This window comes from Lepidochelys olivacea (assembly GCF_965140295.1).
Source record: "Lepidochelys olivacea isolate rLepOli2 genome assembly, chromosome: 1".
Taxonomy (NCBI): Eukaryota; Metazoa; Chordata; order Testudines; family Cheloniidae; genus Lepidochelys; species Lepidochelys olivacea.
In genome coordinates, this window is record NC_140411.1 from 335,314,095 (window position 1) to 335,335,736 (window position 21,642).

Sequence of the window (21,642 nt, forward strand, 5' to 3'; positions counted from 1 at the left end):
CAATGTTTGCTTTGATCAGTCTACCATTTGGCAAAGCACACTATAAGTCAGTGATTGAATTGAATTTACTGATTAGGTTAAATTTATTTGTAGGGCTAAACTGTGGCATTATCCATAAAAGTTAATTTTTAAATATTATGTAAAAAAACAGGATAATGTCCCCTGACTTAACATAGATTCTTCATTTCAAATTTGCCTCATGATCTCTAATTGAAACCATTTATGAGCAAGCTGGAAATATTTCAGTAACGTTCACTTCCTCCCAATCTCCACATGACAGTGTGGTTTTCAGAAGCATTTCAAGAAAAGCCACAGTAGCAGGCTCTCCCTATTTAAATTGTATTTTCAATCAATAAAATGAAATAAAACCCTCTTAATGTTTACTGGAAATGGTCATTTTAAACTTGCAGCCAACTATAATTGACAATAACAAGCTCCTGCACTTGTCAAAGCGGGAGCTGTTTGTTTCCACTTATGGGGGTTGGCTCCATGAATGCTCAGTGTTGACTTTGAAGTAATTGTCTAATCAGCCTAGGGATGGCGTTTCACCAGCTGTTTGTAATAAAGGGAAAGGTTTGGGGTTTTTCAGACAAGCTGAACCTCCGCTTTCCCTAGATTGAACAGCACATCGAGTAGCATTGCCAAGTTCCATTGCAAAGTTCCAACTCGAGAGATTTGATCAAAACGATCCTTTGCAGGCTTTTATTTTTGAATTAAAAACAATAAAAAAACTCTAGAAAGGAATTGGTAGATGCAGCTGCCTCTAAAGTTTCCCTTCAACATCATTTCTGAGGAAGCTGGTCTTGTTTTCAGAAGCACCACAGTAAAAATACACTAGATGTGACAAAGGAGTAGTAGCCTGATTACTCACATGACCAAAGCAATACTTCCAGCAGACATTACAGACTCTAGAGTCTGCCAGAACCAGTCTAGCTCTACCAAATATGTGAGCTCTGGGTTTGTGTGATTTAAAACTGCTCTTCTCCCCCAATTTATAGACTCCACCTAGTCTCATCCAACAGCCAACATCGATAGACGTTGATTCATAGAGGTGAGCAAGATTTGTCACTTTCTTTTAAAAAGAAAAGGAGTACTTGTGGCACCTTAGAGACTAAGAAATTTATTAGAGCATAAACCTTCGTGAGCTACGAAAGCTTATGCTCAAATAAATTTGTTAGTCTCTAAGGTGCCACAAGTACTCCTTTTCTTTTTACGGATTCAGACAAACACAGCTGCTGCTCTGTAACCTGTCACTTTCTTCTGTCACTATTGCTCTCAGAATTAACTAAACATGGAGAAGGCACTGGGATCATTGCAACCAACATCTTTCCAAGAAGTGGCACCACCAACACGGCACTCCTGAAAGTCGGGTCCCCACACCCAAACTCAGAGGGCCGGTGCCTGGTCCATGCAAAGTCCCTTTGTTCTACTGAAGCAACACCAGATGACTCTAAAGCTGCCCTAAATCTCAGTCAAGAATGGCTGAATCTTCAGCTAGCATAAAGCTAGCATAGCCAGCTGATCCAGGTCCCATAACACCCTCAAGATTAGGAAGGCAACACGATTCAGTGAACTGGGACTCAGGGTTCAGGCTCTGTCACTCACATGCTTCACCTTGACCTCAATCCCTCTCTTTCTGCTCCCACCTTTTGTTTATCTTCTCTATTTAAACTGTTAGCCCTTAAGGTCCAGGGACTGACCTTACTCTCTGTTTGCATAGTTTCTAGCACAATGGAGCGATTCAGTGTCCCGAGGAAGACAGTGTAATTGACAGAAGAACTCTAATGGAATTGAACTCTGTGCCTGAGTCAATCACAGATACATGGCATTGTTTCCTGTCTCTATGGGAGTTCAGCAAGGCTTCATTATGTCACCATTGTTCAACATCCATATTGACTGGTTGCTGGATAAGCTTGAGGAAGCAGCCACTAGTGGCATTCACCTGAAGATCATTCTATTTTGAGATCTCAAATACACCAATGCCACTGTCTTGTTCGCTCAGTTTGGTGAATTGCTGCAGCTGGTGTCCAATCTGGTAGAGCAAAAAGTAGCTGGAAGCAGTCAAATACATGGGCAGAGTCACAGACAGGGCTGGAGGATGCTCAAAAGCATGCACAGAACAGCAGTTGCTGCCTTGTTTCAGGGCCTTCAGGTTACTTTGCTTGCCGTGAAGCTGAGGATTTATGGAACCACAATTATACCAACTTTATCATATGGCAATGAAACACGGGCACTGGGGAAGGCTGAAGAACCCCAGACTGATATTTTTGATTCCCATCATCTTCGTCAGCTGCTCCATATCAAGTGGCAAGAGAAGATTAGAAATATTCAGGATATTCAAAGTCAAACCCCTCCATCAGCACTGATTTGGTTTGGACGACTTTCTTAATATAGACATATTATTGGAATGGAAGACCAACAAATTCTGAAGCATGCATACCAAGGAATGCTGCTACGTGTCCAACAATCACATGGTTGCCAAAAGCTTGAGTGGTGCGATAAGATTGCCAGTGATGGACACAAACTGAATATACCATTAGACTAGTGTAAGCACCTTGCCAGAGACTGATCCAGGTGCCACTGAATTTGCAAGTTGGCAATGTCCCTTTCGTGATGATGATAGCACAATGGGGTCCTGGTCTTGGTTGGGGCCTCTAGATGCTATGAAGAATAGGGGCATGATATGGGTGTCAAGTTGGAATAGCACACAGCTCCTTTACCGGTCTCCCCATCAACTGGGATGAATTTGGTTCCTGTGTAGCAGAGGATTTAGCACAGTGTTTTGTCCTTCTTACCAGAAAGTTCCATTTAATGGCTCAGTGCTAGTGACTTGCTCAGAAAAAAAGAAAACTCAAACATTCAGATTTGTTTAAAAAGATTTCCTAACAGAAATGTAGAGACTAATGTGGAAATCCTCATTCAGTTTTACTCAGTCCTTGCTCTGGGATAGGGGGGATTTGCTTCCTGAAAAAGGAATGAATACAGACTTGCAGAATAGTTGAGAAGAATCTAATCTTTGTAAAATAATCAACCATTCTGCAATCTGTTTCTGGTGCATCCTCACTTCTCTCATTTTGTCAGATCCAATAACTGGCATAGCAGTCTCATAGAAAGTATTACATTGGGAGATGATTACTTCAGTTTCCTTCCACCTCCTAGCTGAAAATTAGGCATTTTACTTGCCAGTCGTTTTATCCTGATTCAGCACCAATAGCTGAAGTTTGTCTCCAGCTTGTCCCCACATCCACAAAGGAACAAAAAGCCCTGTGACATCAAGATGGTATAAATCTCATTTACACTGTTCAAACCCCAGATAATCTCTTTAGGGGAATATATTCTATTGTATTTTGGTTTGTGACTCCTACCCCAAAAGAAGCTGCAGAAGCCAACAGTCATTTTAAATGAGACCGGATGGTGAATTTGAGATTACACAGTAGGGAATGAAGCTGCATTGGTATGGACTAGATAAGCTAATTGGCCTTTCTACCTCTCATTTCTGTGATTCTGTGATAAACGGATTGCACACAAAGTTTATTTTTGAATATGATTGTTTTTAGTATAAAATTTAATACTGACTCAGATAGCAAAGCAAAAGCAATACCATGAGTAATGAACCAGCAAACTGTTTACTCCACTGGTAAACTCAGGAGAACAAACCCTTAGCCAATTAAAAGATAAAGGGGTGACATTTCAAAGCAGCATGTGTGTAGCATGTGCGTAGCATGCTGTAGCTCACGAAAGCTTATGCTCAAATAAATTTGTTACTCTCTAAGGTGCCACAAGTCCTCCTTTTCTTTTAGCTAAACATGTTACATATGTAAATGGGTCTCACACAGCCAAAAATCTGCATGAGGCTGATGTTTTACAGGAAAGGCTTGTTGAGCCGAACAAAATTGCAGCTGGTAATAATACCTTGTACAGCTAATTAGTTACACAGAAGATGACTGTGGGGAAGGAGCTGTATGGGGAGAGGAAAAAATCTGGGGTCTGACTCTCCTCTCATTCACAACAGCTTTACGTGGTTCAATTCCTTTGACTTCAACACAGTTACTCCTGATTTACATCAGAGGAAGTGAGAGGAGAATCAGGCCTTTTTGACCCTGGGCCTGATCCTGTGAGGTGCTAACAAACTCTTGAGAGGTACTGTGCACCCTTGGCTACCATTGATATCCATGGAATGTGAATGTGCTGAGAACTTTTTTAAAAGCATTGAAGCCCATGTGGCAAGTAAGAATAGTTGTGTTTAGATCCCATGGTGATGGGAGCCTTAGAGACATCGAAAATAAGAGACAGATATTCAGAGGGAGCCTGAGAGAGGGATGCTGGTTCATGCCTATGAAGAAGCACCATCATAGAAATTCTTCCCCTCTTTCTATGCAAGGAATGTGTAAGTGATCCCTGTCAGAAATCTGGCAATACACCAAATAAAAACTCATATGCCAGGCACAAACAACTGTGCAGATGCCAGCTCCTGTATACTGGCAAAATATGCCATGGGAAAAAGGCCAGCTCTATTATGTTTGCAGAGTATGCCCCAGGGTTTCCTTTTCACTTAGTGTGCATTGGTACTAAGATCTAGTTCTGGGAAAAGTCATAACAAAGTCGAGAAAGAAGCACATTCATGTTCTTGTTGCAACTCTGTTCTTCGCAAATTTGTAAAAAAAAAAATCTTTATTTACTTTCTCCATGTTGGCAAAATTGGCAAATTGTTGGAATAGTTTGGCAAATGGAAGGAAAGCAGGATGCTCAGAAGAAGGTATAGAAAGTGGGAACTGGTTCAGATCAAATCTATCCATCCATCTGTAGGGTCCTGGCAGACATACATATTAAGGCCAGAAGGGACCATTGTGATAGTCTGGTTTGACCTTCTGCATAACAGAGGCAATGGGATTTCACCCCAATAATTTCTGCATCAAAAATAAATTCTGGTTGAGCTACAACATATCTTTTGGAAAGACACCCAATCCTGATTTAAAGACTTAAATTGATGGAGAATCCTCCACATCCCTAGGTAAATGGTTCCAATGATTAATTACCCTCACTGTTAAAAATCTGCACCTTATTCCTAGTTTGAGCATTTACCTATATTATTGAAATTAAGAACCATTTGATCCTTTGAGCAAAACCTGCATCAAATTGAATGAGAACTTTGAAGTAAGATTCAAAACAGTGGATTAACTTTTTTGGTTTAACATTTTATATAGCCTAGATGATTCTACTATAAGGTGGGTGCACAACTGGTTGGAAAACTATACTCAGAGAGTAGTTATTAGTGGTTCACAGTTAAGATGGAAGGGCATATCGAGTGGGGTCACTCAGGGATCTGACCTGCCTCTGGTTCTATTCAATATCTTCATAAATGATTTGGACAATGGCATAGAGAGTCACTTATAAGTTTGCGGATGGTACCAAGGAGGGATTTCAAGTGGTTTGGAAAACAAGATTAGAATTCAAAATGATCTTGACAAAGTGGAGAAATGGTCTAAATTAAATAGGATGAAATTCAATAAGAACAAATGCAAAGTACACTTAGGAAGGAATAATCAATTGTACAAATACAAAATCGGAAATGACTACCTTGGAAGGAGTATTGCAGAAAAGGATTTGAGGGTTATAGTAGATCACAAACTATATATGAGTCAACAATGTAAATCTGTTGCAAAAGAAGCAGACATAATTCTGGGATGTAGTAGCAGGTAAGTTTTAATCAAGAAACAAGAAATAATTCTTCCATTCTACTCAAAATTGATAAGGCCTCAGCTGGAGTACTGTGTCCAGTTCTGAGCATTACACTTCAGGAAAGATGTGGACAAACTGGAGAGAGTCCAGAGGAGAGCAACAAAAATGATTAAAGGTCTAGAAAACATGTGAGGAAAGATTGAAACGACTGGGTTTGTTTAATCTGGAGAAGTGAAGGCTGAACGGGACGTGATATTAATGGGCTAAAACTGCAGCAAGAGAGATTTAGGTTTGAAATAAGGGAAAACTTCTTAATTTTTAGGGTAGGTAAGCACTGGAACAAATTACTTGGGAGGCTGAGGAATATCCATCATTGGAGATTTTTAAGAGCAGGTTAGACAAACAGCTCTCAGGGACTGTCTAGATAATACTTAGTCCTGCCTCAGTGCAGGAGACTGGACTAGATGACCTATGAAGGTCCCTTTCAGTCCTATGTTTCTATAATTTTTTTGCTCTTAACATTTTCCTGTTCCATTGCATATCCTGGTCCTGGCAGGGGCCAGAAAAGAGATAGTGAAATACCTTGAGAAAGCATGGTTTCATGCTATTCCCAGATGACTAAAACCAGAAATCATTGGAGATATTGCAAAAAAGTCAATTACCACTTAAATTTATTTTTTGCCCCCCAAAACCACCAAAACATGCAATCTTTGTAGACAGAGTCATGAGGTGATAACTAGGGTCTAATCCAAAGCCCCCGAGCCCCTAGGGATCTAACTCTCATTGTTTTACTTTGGGTAAAATATATTGTTGATAGCCTTAATAGTTTACTGCTAGAGTCATTCCATCCGTTTTCAATAGCATCATATTGATATCAAATACTCATTATCACAATTCTGGACATTATGATATTTGTCCATCATGACCTGTTTATTTTATTTTCTTCCCAACTTGAATTAGACTGACATCACAACAGAAAATAGGGTTTCTCGTGTACCTACCGAGCCAGGCCTGGGGTAAGGTACTTTTCCTTCATACAGAGACCAATGGTATTCAGGTCCTTCTTTATGAGCGTACGGTCCATTGAAGGCTGCTCGGATGCTAGCTATATGATAGACACATATAGCATATCCTCTAAAAATATTGCTATAAAATAAAAATCAAAGATGTTAAAGCAAAGATTGTAGCTGTAGTGTACAGTTTGGTGGTTGAATTAATCATACTAATAGAACTTATTACATAAATGTCATACCCTGTGAATGTATTAATAATGAGTACTCATGAAATCTAGATTCAGGAAGATATTTTAAAAATATGTCTATGTTTAAACATGTGATTGGTCCCATTGAGTTTAATGGGACTGATTACGTTATCTCAGGTACTAACATGGCCTCCATCGTTACCATAGTATCTGAATTCTTCATAATTTTTAATGTATTTAGTCTCCCAACACCTCTTTGAGGTAGAGAAATGCTATCGTCTCTATTTTACAGATGCAAAATTAAGTCACAGAGATAAGTGACTTGCTCAAAGTCACACAAGAAGTCCATGGAAGAACAGGGAACTGAACCTCAGTCTCCCACCTTCTAGACGAGGGTCCCTAAGCTCTAGACCATCCTTCTACTCATAGTCTTTCTGTATTCATTTGTATAATTTCTTGCTGAGTCAGGACCTATGGGAATGATACAACACCACCTAAAGTCAATCTGAGTCCTTCTATTGACTTCAGTGGACAATAGATTAGGCCACGGGTTGGCAACCTTCGGCATGCAGCCCATCAGGGTAATCTGCTGGCGGGCTGCGAGACATCTTGTTTAAATTGACCGTCTGCAGGAACGGCCCCCCGCAGCTCCCATTGGCCGGGAACGGTGAACTGCGGCCACTGGGAGCTGCAGGGAGGAGGGGCATGCCTGCAGATGGTCAACATAAAATGTCTTGTGGCCCGCCAGTGGACTACCCTGATGGGCCGCATGCTGAAGGTTGCCGACCCCTCGATTAGGCTCTAAATGAAGCTATGTATTTTCACTTTATATACTAAATTCACTACCCTAAGAAGCAGGGCTGGCCTACAACATTTTGCCATTTTGCCATTTGAGGCGGGGAGCTCAAATGATGCCCTCATGCCCCCTCGCTTGGCCAAAACTTTGAAACTCTGAGTCCTAGTGGTGCCGCCCCCTCCCCGAACACAGTCTGGCACCTGAGGCGGCCGCCTCAGTTCACTTCATGGTAAGGGCAGCCGTGCTCAGCAGCTGCATTATTGAGGGTGAGGGGAAAGGGCATGTATAGCATCAGAATTAAATTGATCAGTTATGCAATGTGTATCAGCTATATGATATTTATTACACAACTGACATCTTCCTTAATTGTAGACTGGTCAAATATGCCTCTATTACTGTCATCTTTCCTAGCTAGTTACCTTGTCGTGTTAAAGAGTCCAAATATCACTGGATTTTTGTTATCCCGAGTTTGTAGTAAAAACACATCCTCTGTAAAAATGAAAACACAATGTTATTTATAGCTCACCTACTTTTCCGAGTCCCAAAGGAGATACAGTTGACTGCTTGTTAACAGTGTAAAGTTATTTCTTGATACACACTACTTAATTTAACACAGCTTTTAAAAACATGATATAAATAAATACAAGTGTAATGGAAGTTAGCCTAGTCCGTAAATATACTTTATATATTATAATATATTTTGAAATATAAAATACATGTGTATTGGAAATATATATATATTTGATGTAATCCAAATAATAGTAGTCTCTTCCTGTTAATGGTACATGTCCTATACTGAGGTAAAAAAGGGATTAGCAGAGAAGTTCAGATTTTGTACAGTGTGGTGTAACTTTATTTCTGTCCAAGATATTTACCTAATTCATCAAAATATGTATCAATTCCATTCATTCCTGGCACAGAGCAGATCAGTCTGGTTTTGAGGAAAGTGCTCCATTTATTCACCAACATTCGCTGTCCTCCCATATCATTCTGTGTGGAGAGAGAAACAAATAATAAATGTAATTTAGAGGAATGCATCTAGATGAACAATACTCAATGTTGAATTGCGCTCTCATTGTGCCTTTCAATGTCTGAAGCATACAATTTCAAACCACATTTCTATTATTCCACTTGTGTTATTATTTTGGAGTCAGTCTCTAGTAAAACTGTAGAGATTTATCCAATTTCTCATTAAAAGCTGTGGGTTTGTAAGAATTTTTAATTAAATACTAGGGCTGCAACTAGTTTTACCTGTCCAGCTGTTGTAAACCCTTCTCATTTATTTCTACAGTCGATTAACTCAATAGTCCAAACATTTTAGCTGACTGTATATTTCTATATGAACTGAGTGCATCGCTGGATCAATAGACTTGGAGACAGAAGCCCCAAATCTGTTTCTGGAACAGGTTCAGACAGGGCTAATTCATGGCAACCTTCCACAGTGTCCTGCAAATATGTCCCAAGACTGATATCAATTCCTCCAGGAATTTCTCATCAATCCCAGTCGAACTATATTCACTGAGGCTGCTGACCCAAGCATTGGTGATGTTGAGAATCTGTTTTTCAGTTTGATAACATCCCTATTTAGGATGTTTCATATACGTGACTCTCTTTTAATTAGGTGCTGCATAAGAAATTTTAACAAGCCGTTTGCTGGAGGCTAAGTGTAACATCCTGTGTCTCCTGCTAATAAAGTAGTTTTGCATGTTGTTCCATTTGTATACTGCTCTCTGTACATCCATCAGTCTTCCTTTAGTTATGAAGAATGAATGTGGCTGCCTTCAAAGGCAGATTAGACACTGGGAAATCTGCAGTCTATTCCTGGCTCTGCTACTGACTTGGTGTGTGATCTTCGCAAATCATTTCACCTCTTTTCCTCATTTTCCTCATCTGTGAAATGGGGATTATGCTGTTTACTAGCTCACAGAGGTATTGCAAGGATTAATTAGTTCATATTTAAAAGGCGCTCTCCACATGAAAGACTGGATCTATTGTGATCTGGCTCGTTTTTGCTATTCATGCAAAGAGGCTAGAAACCGGCTGCAAATGAGCAGCAGAATATTCCAATCCAAGGAGAGCTCCCTGCTGGTAACCCTGGAAATACTGTTCCTCCAATCCCTGATATAGGGGGCACGTTAGGGGCAGGAAGATATGTGCTGACAGCATGTGGCTGAGCTCCCATATCCTCCCATGTCTGTAGGGACCATAAAGCATGGTGTTACTTAGAATGGCCTGGCAGCAGCTGTAAGTGGCTTTGGGGCTGGAGCCAACCCCTTATACAGGCAGTTATTCATCCTCCACCCCTTGTTCCGAGGAGAGCTCTGATGCAGGAGAGAATCTGGCTGGGGAAATGCTGTGTGAACATTGAGTGCTAAGTATCATCATTATTATTACCAAACTGTGTCACTTAACTGCAAAAGAACTAGAGATGGGCTTAAACCACAAAACGTGGATCCATGTCTGGATTTTGAACCTCCTCACTCAAGAGTTCAATAGTGTTTGGATGTGGAGGTTCAGCTTCCAGCCCAAAAGTGGGTTAGGATTTTGAACTTCCCAAAACTGGAGGATGGTTAGATGTGGGATTTTTGTTCAGACCCATCTGACGCCCTTCCTCCTCCCCAAATACTAACTGATGGTACATTTGAAGGTAGGAGAATGTATGAAAAAGTGAACACACAGTAAGTTGTTCTACTAGAGGATCAGGACAAAAGAATCTCACCGCACACACTCGTCCAACTCTGGCATAAATGGCATGAGTGTCTGTCTCTGCCTCTAACGCTTTTTCAGTAAAGAAGAAATAGACTTTGTTATCATCCCGGTCTTCATTGTCAGGAATCATGTATGAGCCAACAAACTTTGGTTCTTTAAAAAGGAAGAAAAAGAAAAAGAGTTGGCTCAAGTTTATTAAAACATCATAAATATTTTAAAAATCAATTAACCATTTTAATAGAGAACAGGAAAATATAATGAACGAAGCAGAGATTTTTCCAGGGAAAGATCTACCATTTTGGGAGAGGAAATAGAGTAGAAACCTATTTTATTTGGGTGGGTATCTACAGAACATGTGGAAAACATTAGCTTCAAAAATATTTTTATAGCTCCAATTCGCATATCAATACTCTTTTGTATATGTTCAAGGAAAAGATCTCTTTCCCGCCCTGTTCTCTGGGGCTTTTACATTTTAGTTTAAATTAGGCTGAAACTTGGCACTGAGTTTATGTAGCAATCTCTGGCTACATACAAAACAAGCCCAGGAATACCAATTTTGGCTTCAGACAAAGTGCCTTTTACCCAGTGAGATAAAGGTCCAGCTCTGTTCAGCAAACAGAGGTGTGCCTGTAGTTAGAAGGCGCTGAGTGCACCTTTGTTAGGAAACGGTAACCACGTGAAACTTTTCTGGTTTGGGTTTTCATTACTAAGCTGAAATTTGGGTTTGCCCATGTTGTGAACCTTTAACACAAACCTGGGCAGAGTGATTCCTTGTCATCCTAAGGAGCTATCCTAAGGAGCTATCCCTCCTTTAGGGGGGAGGGATAGCTCAGTGGTTTGAGCATTGGCCTGCTAAATCCAGGGTTGTGAGTTCAATCCTTGAGGGGGCCATTTAGGGACCTGGGGCAAAAATTGGGGATTGGTCCTGCTTTGAGCAGGGGGTTAGACTAGATGACCTCCTGAGGTCCCTTCCAACCCTGATATTCTATGATTCTAAGTCATTTTGAGAAAGCATTTACAGTTTTATTCAAAAGCAGGAACAGCATTCATTCCCTTGACATGACCTCTTAAGAAGCTTAGGACCTGACATGATATCATTATAAGATGCTTTTGTAAATATTTCATAAACTTCTGCTCTGATATTGGAGCCATAATGCTGTTTTAAGATGTTGCTGTCATTGAGGACTAAGTTGGGGATTTTATTCTAGTTGATTAAAATATAAATATATTAAATATATATTTTAAAATATTTCCCCTTTTCATAATCACAGTGTAAAAATAGAGGAAATTAAAAAACAAAACTATAACCATACCACCATGAAACCTAATTTTAAACAAACAGAGACCATCTCTTAGAGATAAGATCAATTTTGCCTATGTATTGAGTACATCTATCTACCTTTTTAATGATCTCCGACATCATTTATATAGTACTTGCCATTGTAGTACCCAAGTCCGCGATTCAGCAAACTACTCAAGCATGTATTTAATCTCACTGGAGTCAAGAGGTTGAAACACATGCTCAAAGTTAAGTACCGGTGCATATTTAAGTGGTTTGGTCAAATGAGGCCTTGTATCTAGGATGAAAGCACAACTCAGTAATTCAGTGGCAAAACTCCCATTGATTTCAGTGGGACCAGGATTCACCCCTAGCATCTGAACAAATCACTGCTCTTTTGAGATGCCTCCAATCTACAACCACATTTTAGAGCCAATGAGCCAAATTCACTTGCACTGGCACAAACAGATCCAAATTGCACTTCCTTGCCTCAGCCTGCCTCTTTGTTCCCCAGCTCTGATGCCCTCTGGAAAAGGCAGGCAACAGGGCTGTCATCTCCGTCTTCTCTTGGGCTTAAGGTGGAGGCTCCTTAGCTGATGCACTGAATCAGCACATCTAGCCTCCCTAAGCATGCACTCTCCATAGATGACCTGCTGGTTGTGGAATCACATTGTCCACTGTTGGCTGCAAGCCTGTGCTGGTGCACTCTTTCAACCTCTTGGGAAGACCTTGTTCTGAAAGGAGCCCTCTCTAAAATTCTGTGCTGGATGCAGTGCGAATCCGGCTCATGACACTGTAGTTCTCATTTCTGATAAACAACAGAGCTCCAAAGATTTCCCTAAGTTTATGAACTGTATTCTTTCACTTCCTGTACCTTTCAATAAACGCTCATCGTCAGGTTCAGTTCGAATATGTGGTATACGACCCATAGTACGCAAGACAGCAGCATCTCTCCCCCAGTAGTCATTGTAGAGCCCAGCAAATAGCTCACCCCCTGCAGACCAGACATATTAGTAAACAAGTTAGGGCAATACTGTACTTACTAGATACTCTGGAAGTGGTGATGAAAAAAAAAACCCATGAGAGACACAACTTGTTAAAATTCTCTACAACTTTAGCCAAGAGATTGAGTCAGCCACTGAGTATGTGAGGTTGTGTACGAACTGAGAACATTAGGAAAAAAGCCAACCCATGGGAATGTTTAATGGATGCTGGCCCGTGGCACAATTTTACCCCACAGCCCATAATTGCAAGACATAGGAAAGTTGTAGTTAATACTTTGGACAAGATGGTGGTGTTAGAAGCTTGCTGGAAGCCAGCCCAGCTTTTGGAAGGTAGCGAGGAATTCTGCTTTCTCCAACATAGTGCAGGCTTCTCTTTTGTGAGAAAAACATTTTGTTAAAAACTGAAACAACCTCAGGATTAAAAATACCTGATGGGTTTAAATTACAGGAGAAAAAGTTCCCATGCTGTATATGTCTATACTGAGAGTCCAATATATTCATTAGTAAGATTACCAAAACCAAAGGTTCCACCAGATTCACCATTCCTCATTATATAGAACTCTTAGCTACAGTAAATAAGGAAGAGAAACTGGGTAAGCTATTTGGGATAGGGACTACTGTTTGCTTCTGTGTTTGTACAGCACCTAGCACCATGGGGTCCTGGTCTGTGACTGGAGCTCTAAGGTAGTATTGTAATACAAATGATAAATAATAAGAGAGAATAGCATGCTATAGATGCAACTTTTTTTATAAGGTGAAGTTTACTGTCTAAAAACAAATTGTGCTCCTCAAAAGGTGCCTACACTTAATGGATCTATGGCCTGATTCATGTCTTATTGAAGTTGATGAAAAGAGTCTTATTGACTTCAGGCCCTTAGAAAAGAAGGACATTGTTGCGATTATGACACTGGACTAAGATCAGGAGATCTGGGTTTAACTCATGGTTCTACTACAGTCTTCCTGTGTGACCTTTGGCATTCACTTAATGTGCCTCTGCCTCAGCGCCCCATCTGTACAATGGAGGTAGTCATGTTTCTTTCTCCCACCCACTGTCTGTCTTGTCAATGTAGACCAGTGGCGGGAGTCCCTGTGGCCCGCTGCTTCCCGCAGCTCTCATTGGCTGGGAAAGGCAAACTGCGGCCACTGGGAGTTGCAGGGGGCCGAGCCTGCGGATGGTCAACGTCAGCAAAATGTCTCACAGCCTGTAATCAGATTACCCTGATGGGCCTCATGTGGCCTGTGGGCCATAGGTTGCCCACCACTGATTTAGACTGAAAGGTCTACAAAGCAGGGTCTTACTCTGTGTTGTATAGTGCTTAGAAGAATGGGACAGATTTCAGATGGTGCCTCTAAGTATTACATAATACACAGATAATATATAAATAAAATAAATAATAATAATAATTATTATTATTAATAATAAAACTGATTCTGTGACATACTGTGACTTCACTGGGAGCTGAGGCTTCAGTATCAGAGACTAACAAAATGCTTTACCTTATTGTAATCCTATTTCTTGTTCATAGTTGTTTACACCAACTATATTTCTAAGGAAAATGGCATTAATCTTTTCATTTGCATTCAGAATGTTATTTTAGAACATTATAACCCAATGGAAAGATTGAGGTGGGGGAGTCTGGTGGTAGGACATTTGCTGAAAGACAGCTGTGAACAGAAACGGGGCCAGATTTTTCAGCAAGAGCTCAGTTCAGGTACCAAAATGAAGTGACCAGATTTTCAGAAGTGCCCAGCATGTTGAGTGCTGATCACTTTTGAAAATCTATCCGTAAGAGACTTAATGAGAACAGCTAGGTTCTGCTCACTTTGAAGAATCCAGCCGTTCTCTAGGTGCCTACATGGAAGCTAAGCTGTTTTGAAAACTTTGCCCCTTATGTTCTTAGCTCATAGATTGCTACTTAATAACTATATTAAAATGTAGCACATTTGTCTTTTTCTAAAACAAAACATATCCAAACATAAATTTTATTTCAAAGTTTTATAAGAGGACGATATCCACCTCTTAATAAATAAATAATACTCATAGTAGACATAAGAGAGTCAAGTTGTTTCAGTGTATTTTCTTGGGCAAATGTAAATCAATGAGGGATCCGCAGATGCATCCACATGTTGGGCAGATATGGCCACGTGCTTTTGCCACAGCCTGCTTCTCTTTGGCTTTTTCTGTTCAGATGTTCTCAATGGCTTTAACTTCAGACCAACAGGTCTGCCGCAATCCTAATCTACCACCAGCCAGCAGCAGCTTCCCATGTGTTTGGGTCGGCATGGCCAGCTTTTAGGTGGGCTTTGAGAGTGTTCTTGTATTGTTTTCATTGGCCTCCTAGCATATGTACTCCCATTTTCAACTGTCCATAAAATATGGCTTTGGGGAGTCACATAGCATCCATATGTATGAGGTGACCAGTCCAGTGAAGCTGCAAGGATTAGGGATTCAACATTAGCCATACAGCACTGGACCGGACTTCAGTGTTTGATATCCTGTCCGACCACTTGCTGTTCCAAGTGAGATGCAAACAGCGCATATGAAAATGCTCAAGTTACATCAAGTGCCTGTTTTAGGGTGTTTCAATAATATACCATTTATGAATCTGAGATTACATTAGCATTTGGTTAGGTTTCATTAAAAAAGTAGCTTGTTAAGACCAGTAGATGGCAGCCTTACATTATAAAATAAAACTGCTGCCACAAACTGTGCAAACAGAGGGAAGTAAATTATTTCCAGTTCCAAGCTAATCTGTGTGGAGATTTCAGTAACACCATTTCTCGCTCCCTAATCAAAATAAACGTACTGATCAATAACATTTGCTAGTGATTATGGACTTTAATGAAAGCACAAATTTTGCGTGCACATCCCCCTATAGGTGGGGATTTTGTTTCTGTTAAGAGTTATATGAGAACTTAATGGCACCATAAGTCGAAATAATGATTCTGAAAAGTTTACAGAAGTCTGGCAGCTGGGGCTGGTTCAGAGACCTCAGCTGATTCAGAACTGAGGGAAGTTTTCCCCTCGGCTTCTCTTCTTGAAGAATGGATATTACCTTATAACAAAAACTGAGTCACCACCATGTAACATATCAGTAAGTGAAATTAAAAAAAACCAAAGCAGCACCCCAGTGGTGCTAAGACAAGAGAGCTTGCCAGTATCTGAATAATATTCAAAACATTCTTTGCAACATTGATTAATGAACTACACAACCCATATATCGCCTTTCAAAAATTCCATCTGACAAATCACAGGCTGTTTCATAGCAGTAAAACTGTGGAAATTTATAATTCAAAACATGATGCTTCTCTGCTTTGAACAAGTTGATTAGCAGGACACTCAAAACATGGAAAATACCATCAGCTGGATGAGGGATTTAAATAACCATTTACTGTACTTCTTTTTACCATTTTATTATTTGTATTGCAATAGCACCTACAAGTCCCATGGACCAAACCCCCACTATACTAGGTGCTAGACACACACAGAAATGATATACAGTCCCCGGCCTAAAAAGCTAACAATTTAAGTATAAGACAGTAGCTAACAGGGGAAGTACAAGGAAACAATGAGATTATGCTACAGTCAGCATGACAGGAAGTGATCTCAGCATAAGAACTTTAACTTGATTCTGCAAACTTTTACCTTTTGGTATTCATGGATTTTCTGTTTTCTCTCTTGTCCCACTGACATCAATAGGCTTTGTATCAAGCCTTTAAAATCATATTATGGCACCAAAATAAATGGCCAGGTTTTCATATGTACAAAGCACCCTCAAAAATAGATGTAGGTACTGACCTGATGCCTCCAAGTTTGAAATTCTGGCTCAAATTTCTACTTTTTTATCCCCCTGTTGTGAAGATTCCGCTATCACTGTGCATATTAATGTAGTGCTCTCCTATCTCTATCTCAGGGTTTTATACTGCCGCCCAACTGCATAGTATGTCAGCACCTTCCATGTAAAATCAATAGCAAAGTCTCTACTGGACTTAGACTCATAGATTCCAAGGCCAGAAGGGATCATAATCTAGTCTGACCTCTTGGATAACACGGGCCATAGAATTTCCCAAAATAATTCCCAGATCATATCTTTTAGAAAAACATCCAATCTTGATTTAAAAACTGTCAATTATGAAAAATCCACCATTACCTTTGGTAAATTATTCCAATAGTTAATTGCCCTCAGTGTTAAAAATTTACTCCCTATTTCCCATCTCAATTTGTCTAGCTTCAACTTCCAGACACTGAATCACGTTATACCTCTCTCTGCTAGCCTGAAGAGCCCGCTATGATATATTTGTTCCTCATGCAGCTACTTATAGACTGTGATCAAGTCACCCCTTAACCTTCGCTTTGTTACGCTAAATAGATTGAGCTTCTAGATTCTATTCCTCTAACACATGGGGCTCTTCTCTGAAACCTCTCCAATTTATCAACATCCTTCTTGAATTGTGGACACCAGAACTGGACACAGCAGTGATCGCACCAGTGCCAAATATGGAAGTAAAATAATCTCTCTAGTCCTACTCAAGATTCCCCTGTTTATGTATCCTAAGATCCACATTAGCCCCTTTGGCCACAGCGTTGCACTGGGAGCTCATGTGCAGCTGATTATCCATCATGACCCCCACATCTTTTTCAGAGTCACTGCATCCCAGGATAGAGTCCCCCATCCTGTAAGTATGGCCTACATTCTTTGTTCCTACATGTATCCATTTACATTTAGCTGTATTAAAACACTTCTTGTTTTCTTGCACCCAGCTTACCAAGTGATCCAGATCTCTCAATACCAGTGACTTGTCCTCTTCATTACTTACCATTCCCCCAATTTTTATGTCATCTGCAAACTTTATCAGTGATGATTTTATTTTTTCTTCTAGGTCATAAATATAAATGTAAAATAGCATAGGGCCAAGAACTAATTCTTGCGGTATCCCACTAGAAACACATCTGCTTGATGATGATTCTCCATTAACAATTACATTTTGAGGCCTGTCAGTTGGTCAGCTTGTAATCGATTTAATTGTGCCATGTTAATTTTATATAGTTCTACTCTTTTAATCAAAACGTTGTGCCGTACCAAGTCAAACTTTGTGCAGTGTCTGTCACTGTTCCCTTTTCAGGGTAAAATTTATGCTTGGGGCAGGATTTGTGTTTTGAGAAAGAGAGAGAGAGAGAGAGAGAGAGAGAGAGAGAGAGAGAGAGAGATTTTATTAAAGAACTGTTAACACTGCCTGCCTTCTCCAGACAGAAATATGTATCCAAGCCTGAAGCCTTTACTTTGCTGAAGTCAATTTGGCAGATTTTGCTTATTAGGTTACAGCATTCCTTCTACATCCCATTAAGTTCAAAGAAAGGTGATCATCAAAGTGTAAATGGGAGCACAAAAGACAATTCCATGTTTCTTTTTTCTAGAAAAAAAGAATTCAAGAAAATTAAATACAAACTGCGCCTCCAAAAACAAACAAAAACAAAAAAAATCCACAAAAAACAAAACTTACCTGAATTCAACTTTAAGGTTATATAGAATGAATCACAAATGTCTCAAAATGCTGATAAATTTCCATAATTAATCATCCCTGCTGTCATTTTGCACTTATAATAAGTAGTAGTTTCCATTCTTATTTTTTAGTTAAGAATGTAAGTTAATATATTCCCTGTTTATGTTACAGGATTTATATAATTAAAAAAATACAGGACATGCAGGATGGTTGTTCCTTCTGTAACCTTAATTTATAAGTTTCTTATGTTTTTTCTAATTTTGCTCTCCACTTTCCTTAATAACAACATTCAGCTCTTTTAGGACCTGATGCAAAGGCCACTGAAGTCAATGGCAGATTTTTGCATTGTCTTTGAATAAGGCTTATACAGAATTCTTCTTTTGTAGATCTCAAAGCATTTTACAAAGGAAGGTAAATATCATCAGGCATCTCATTTCAAACTGGAGGACAGAGTTACTTGCTTGTACTTGCCACTAAATCAGGGCAGAACCCAAAATAGAACTTCTGACTCCCAGCTTAGTGCCACATCTACTGTCTTTCTGTAAATTTGCACAAACACAGTGTTTTTGTAAGCACAGTAATTATATAAAGTAGGGAACAGATTAACCAAATAAATATCTTCTCTCTTTTTTCTTGACTATTTGCTTGTCTAATAGCTCAAACTATTGATTCCATATCAAGAAGATTCATCAGGAAAATCAGGGGAAAGCAATAGGAGCTTGGATTAGTGGGCTGTGATAGCTGACTTCACAGGGAAAACATTTCAGAACATGTTAACAATGACACAACTCACAGATTCATAGATTATAATGCCAGAAGAACCATTGTGGAATCTAGTCTGATCTCCCATAAAAAAGCAGGACCCCCTAAATTATTTACAGTTTGAACTAGAGCGGGGGTCGGCAACCTTCAGCACGCAGCCCATTAGGGTAATCTACTGGAAGGCCACAAGACATTTTGTTTACGTTGACCGTCCGCAGGCCTGGTCCCTGCAGCTCCCATTGATCGGGAATGGTGAACCTCGGCCACTGGGAGCTGCGGGGGGCTGTGCCTGTGGATGGTCAACGTAAACCAAATGTCTCGTGGCCCGCCAGTGGATTACCCTGATGTGCCACGTGCCGAAGGTTACCGATCCCTGAACTAGAGCATATCTTTTAGAAAAAAAAATCCAGTGTGGATTTAAAAATTGTCTGTGGTGGAGAATCTACAAACCTTGGTAAGTTGCTCCAATGGTTAGGTTAAAAATAATTTTTGATGAAGAGTTTCATACATGGAAAGGAAATTCTGCTATTTGAAAAAAGAGGGCTGAATTCTGCATTCCTAGTACATTCAAAATTCCCTAGGAATTTTAGGTGCAGATGGAATCCAGGGTAAAGCCAACATTGCCCGCTTCTCTAATGTACATTTTCTGAATGAGGAATAAACAGATGCAGCATTAGGATTCTTTAAACTTCAATAATGAGATTCTCATTGCTTTAAGATCACATATACATTACGGTCCATTACTGTAAACTTTTTAGGATGTGCCAAAACAATTTATTCACAAGATTAACATAACTACCTGTAAAATGTTATAATGTGTATAGGGAAATGATGCATTTTCTTGCTTGACTTTCTAAAATATTCACACTAATCTGCTTCTAATCAGCAAACAAGGCTTTGATAACATATAGACTTTAGGTAGACTGTGTAACAAATGTTTGAATCTGATTTTGGTGTGGTCCCAGTTGAGTGGGTGTAGTTTATCTCTCTAGAGAAGATACATGCATTGTACACTATCTAATGTGTCTAATGGTATCTTCTGTTTTTTATCTCATTAATATCAAGTCAGGCTTTGCTCTGGAGTGCTTTTAATTAGAAATAACAAATTAAGGGACAATTTCTGTAGTCCTAGAAAGCAACTGGAATTTTGTCTGACAACTCAGGACAACAGGATTTTGTGCTTCTAAGCAAAAAAGTGTAAAAGTTTCAAAAATGTGCAAAAAAGAGGATAATGCAGAACTGATTTTATTTCAAGTGACAATGGTAAAGAAGCACAAAATCCTTTTCTTCTAACACTGAACAAGAAACATTTTTAGATATCAGGAGTGCTGTCTCCAAAGCTACTCTCTCTCTCTGATCCCTTACGGAGATGTTACCTGGCAACTTCACCAATCTCCCTCTTGCCTGGCTTTCTGCTACATTTTAAAAGAAACAACCCAGGTATCCTCACAGTTATCAATAATGCAATATCCCAGCAAATTGATAGAGGGCAGTGTCGTGATGAAGATCTCATCTTTGATGTGACACAAAACACATGACCATATCCCAAGACAATTTTCCTAAGAGTACAGGTATAACCCAAGGTTAAAAGGGTGCCAAATTCCAGCACAAGATTGCAACATTCCTTTTAGTTGAACCCTTCATGTAATATCAAACGAATATTATTTTCCAATTCTCTTAAAATTACTGCAAGTTTAGAATAGATAGGCTATTTCTACCTCAGAAATGGCTGTGCTTCCGTTGTTGGTGATGTTTTTGGTATGAGTAATTTGAAGTGAAAGTAGTAAAACAACGGAAATATTAAGAGTTACCATTAGTAGTACTCCTTTTTATGGAGCCGCTAAGCTATAACTTTTGCATTTGAAGTGATCTGACTCTCTTTTGAATAAAAAGGCAAAGCATCCCAATGGCAAGTATTCTACAGTTTAGAAATGGTTAAATCTGGAAGATAATTTGCAATATGTATGACTAAAATCAGATTTAAATAGGTTTACTTAGGTCAAAAGAAAAGTTTGTGTATTTCAGCCCTTCAATTAAAAATCCTGGTTCAACAAAATGATAGTTCCTGACTTGGCTTTAAAACTGAATATCCCACATTTTATTGAGTTTTATGACAGGTCATCTAACCAGATGGTAAAGTAGCTTGTGATGAAAATTCTATTCTGAATGATTAAACTTGTCACATATTGTCCGCATAAGGAAACAGAATAGATGTTCAGCTGCAGAGAAGTGGCATAAAATGTAAATGGTTAGAAAAATTCCATACAAAACTCTTGGACCGATTTTCTAAAAAACAAAACAAAACAAAAATCCCCCTATCATCCCATATGCTTTCAATAGTCAAAGCAGCTCTGTAATAAATCACTCAGGCTGATTGACTAAGACCACAGTGGCTGATAAAACAGTTTAGGCCTATAATTTTTGATATATATATCTAATACTTTATGAGCAAGCTGTGATAAATTTACACTAGATTTTAATGTCTATTTTCTATCTAGGAAAATCCATTCTGATAATGATCCCTCTGGTTTTTTATGCCTGTTCTTGGAATGGGAAAGAGAACAACTGAGTGAAAGAGACCAATAGAAGGATAGAATAAAGAAGTGACAATTTAGCTCAACCTTAGACTATGGGAGAGAAAAGAAAATGCAGGTCTTTATTCAGAACAATAATATGGACTTAAATTTATAAAGCATTCAGATACCACTGT

The 21,642-nt window shown here is 39.3% G+C and overlaps 1 protein-coding gene across 2 annotated transcripts in view; it reads right to left on the reverse strand.

The window, feature by feature from the left end:
- The window catches only part of SEMA3E (semaphorin 3E), a 216,847-nt gene that overhangs the window by 22,858 nt on the left and 172,347 nt on the right, over positions 1 to 21,642 (reverse strand). For both annotated transcript variants that reach the window (XM_084643934.1, XM_084643935.1), the window contains 5 exons: positions 12,539 to 12,658; positions 10,396 to 10,538; positions 8,552 to 8,666; positions 8,096 to 8,165; positions 6,681 to 6,825 (listed from right to left, as the gene is read on the reverse strand). In XM_084643934.1, coding sequence (XP_084500060.1) covers positions 6,681 to 6,825; positions 8,096 to 8,165; positions 8,552 to 8,666; positions 10,396 to 10,538; positions 12,539 to 12,658 — 593 coding nt within the window. The remainder of the gene's footprint in view (positions 1 to 6,680; positions 6,826 to 8,095; positions 8,166 to 8,551; positions 8,667 to 10,395; positions 10,539 to 12,538; positions 12,659 to 21,642) is intronic.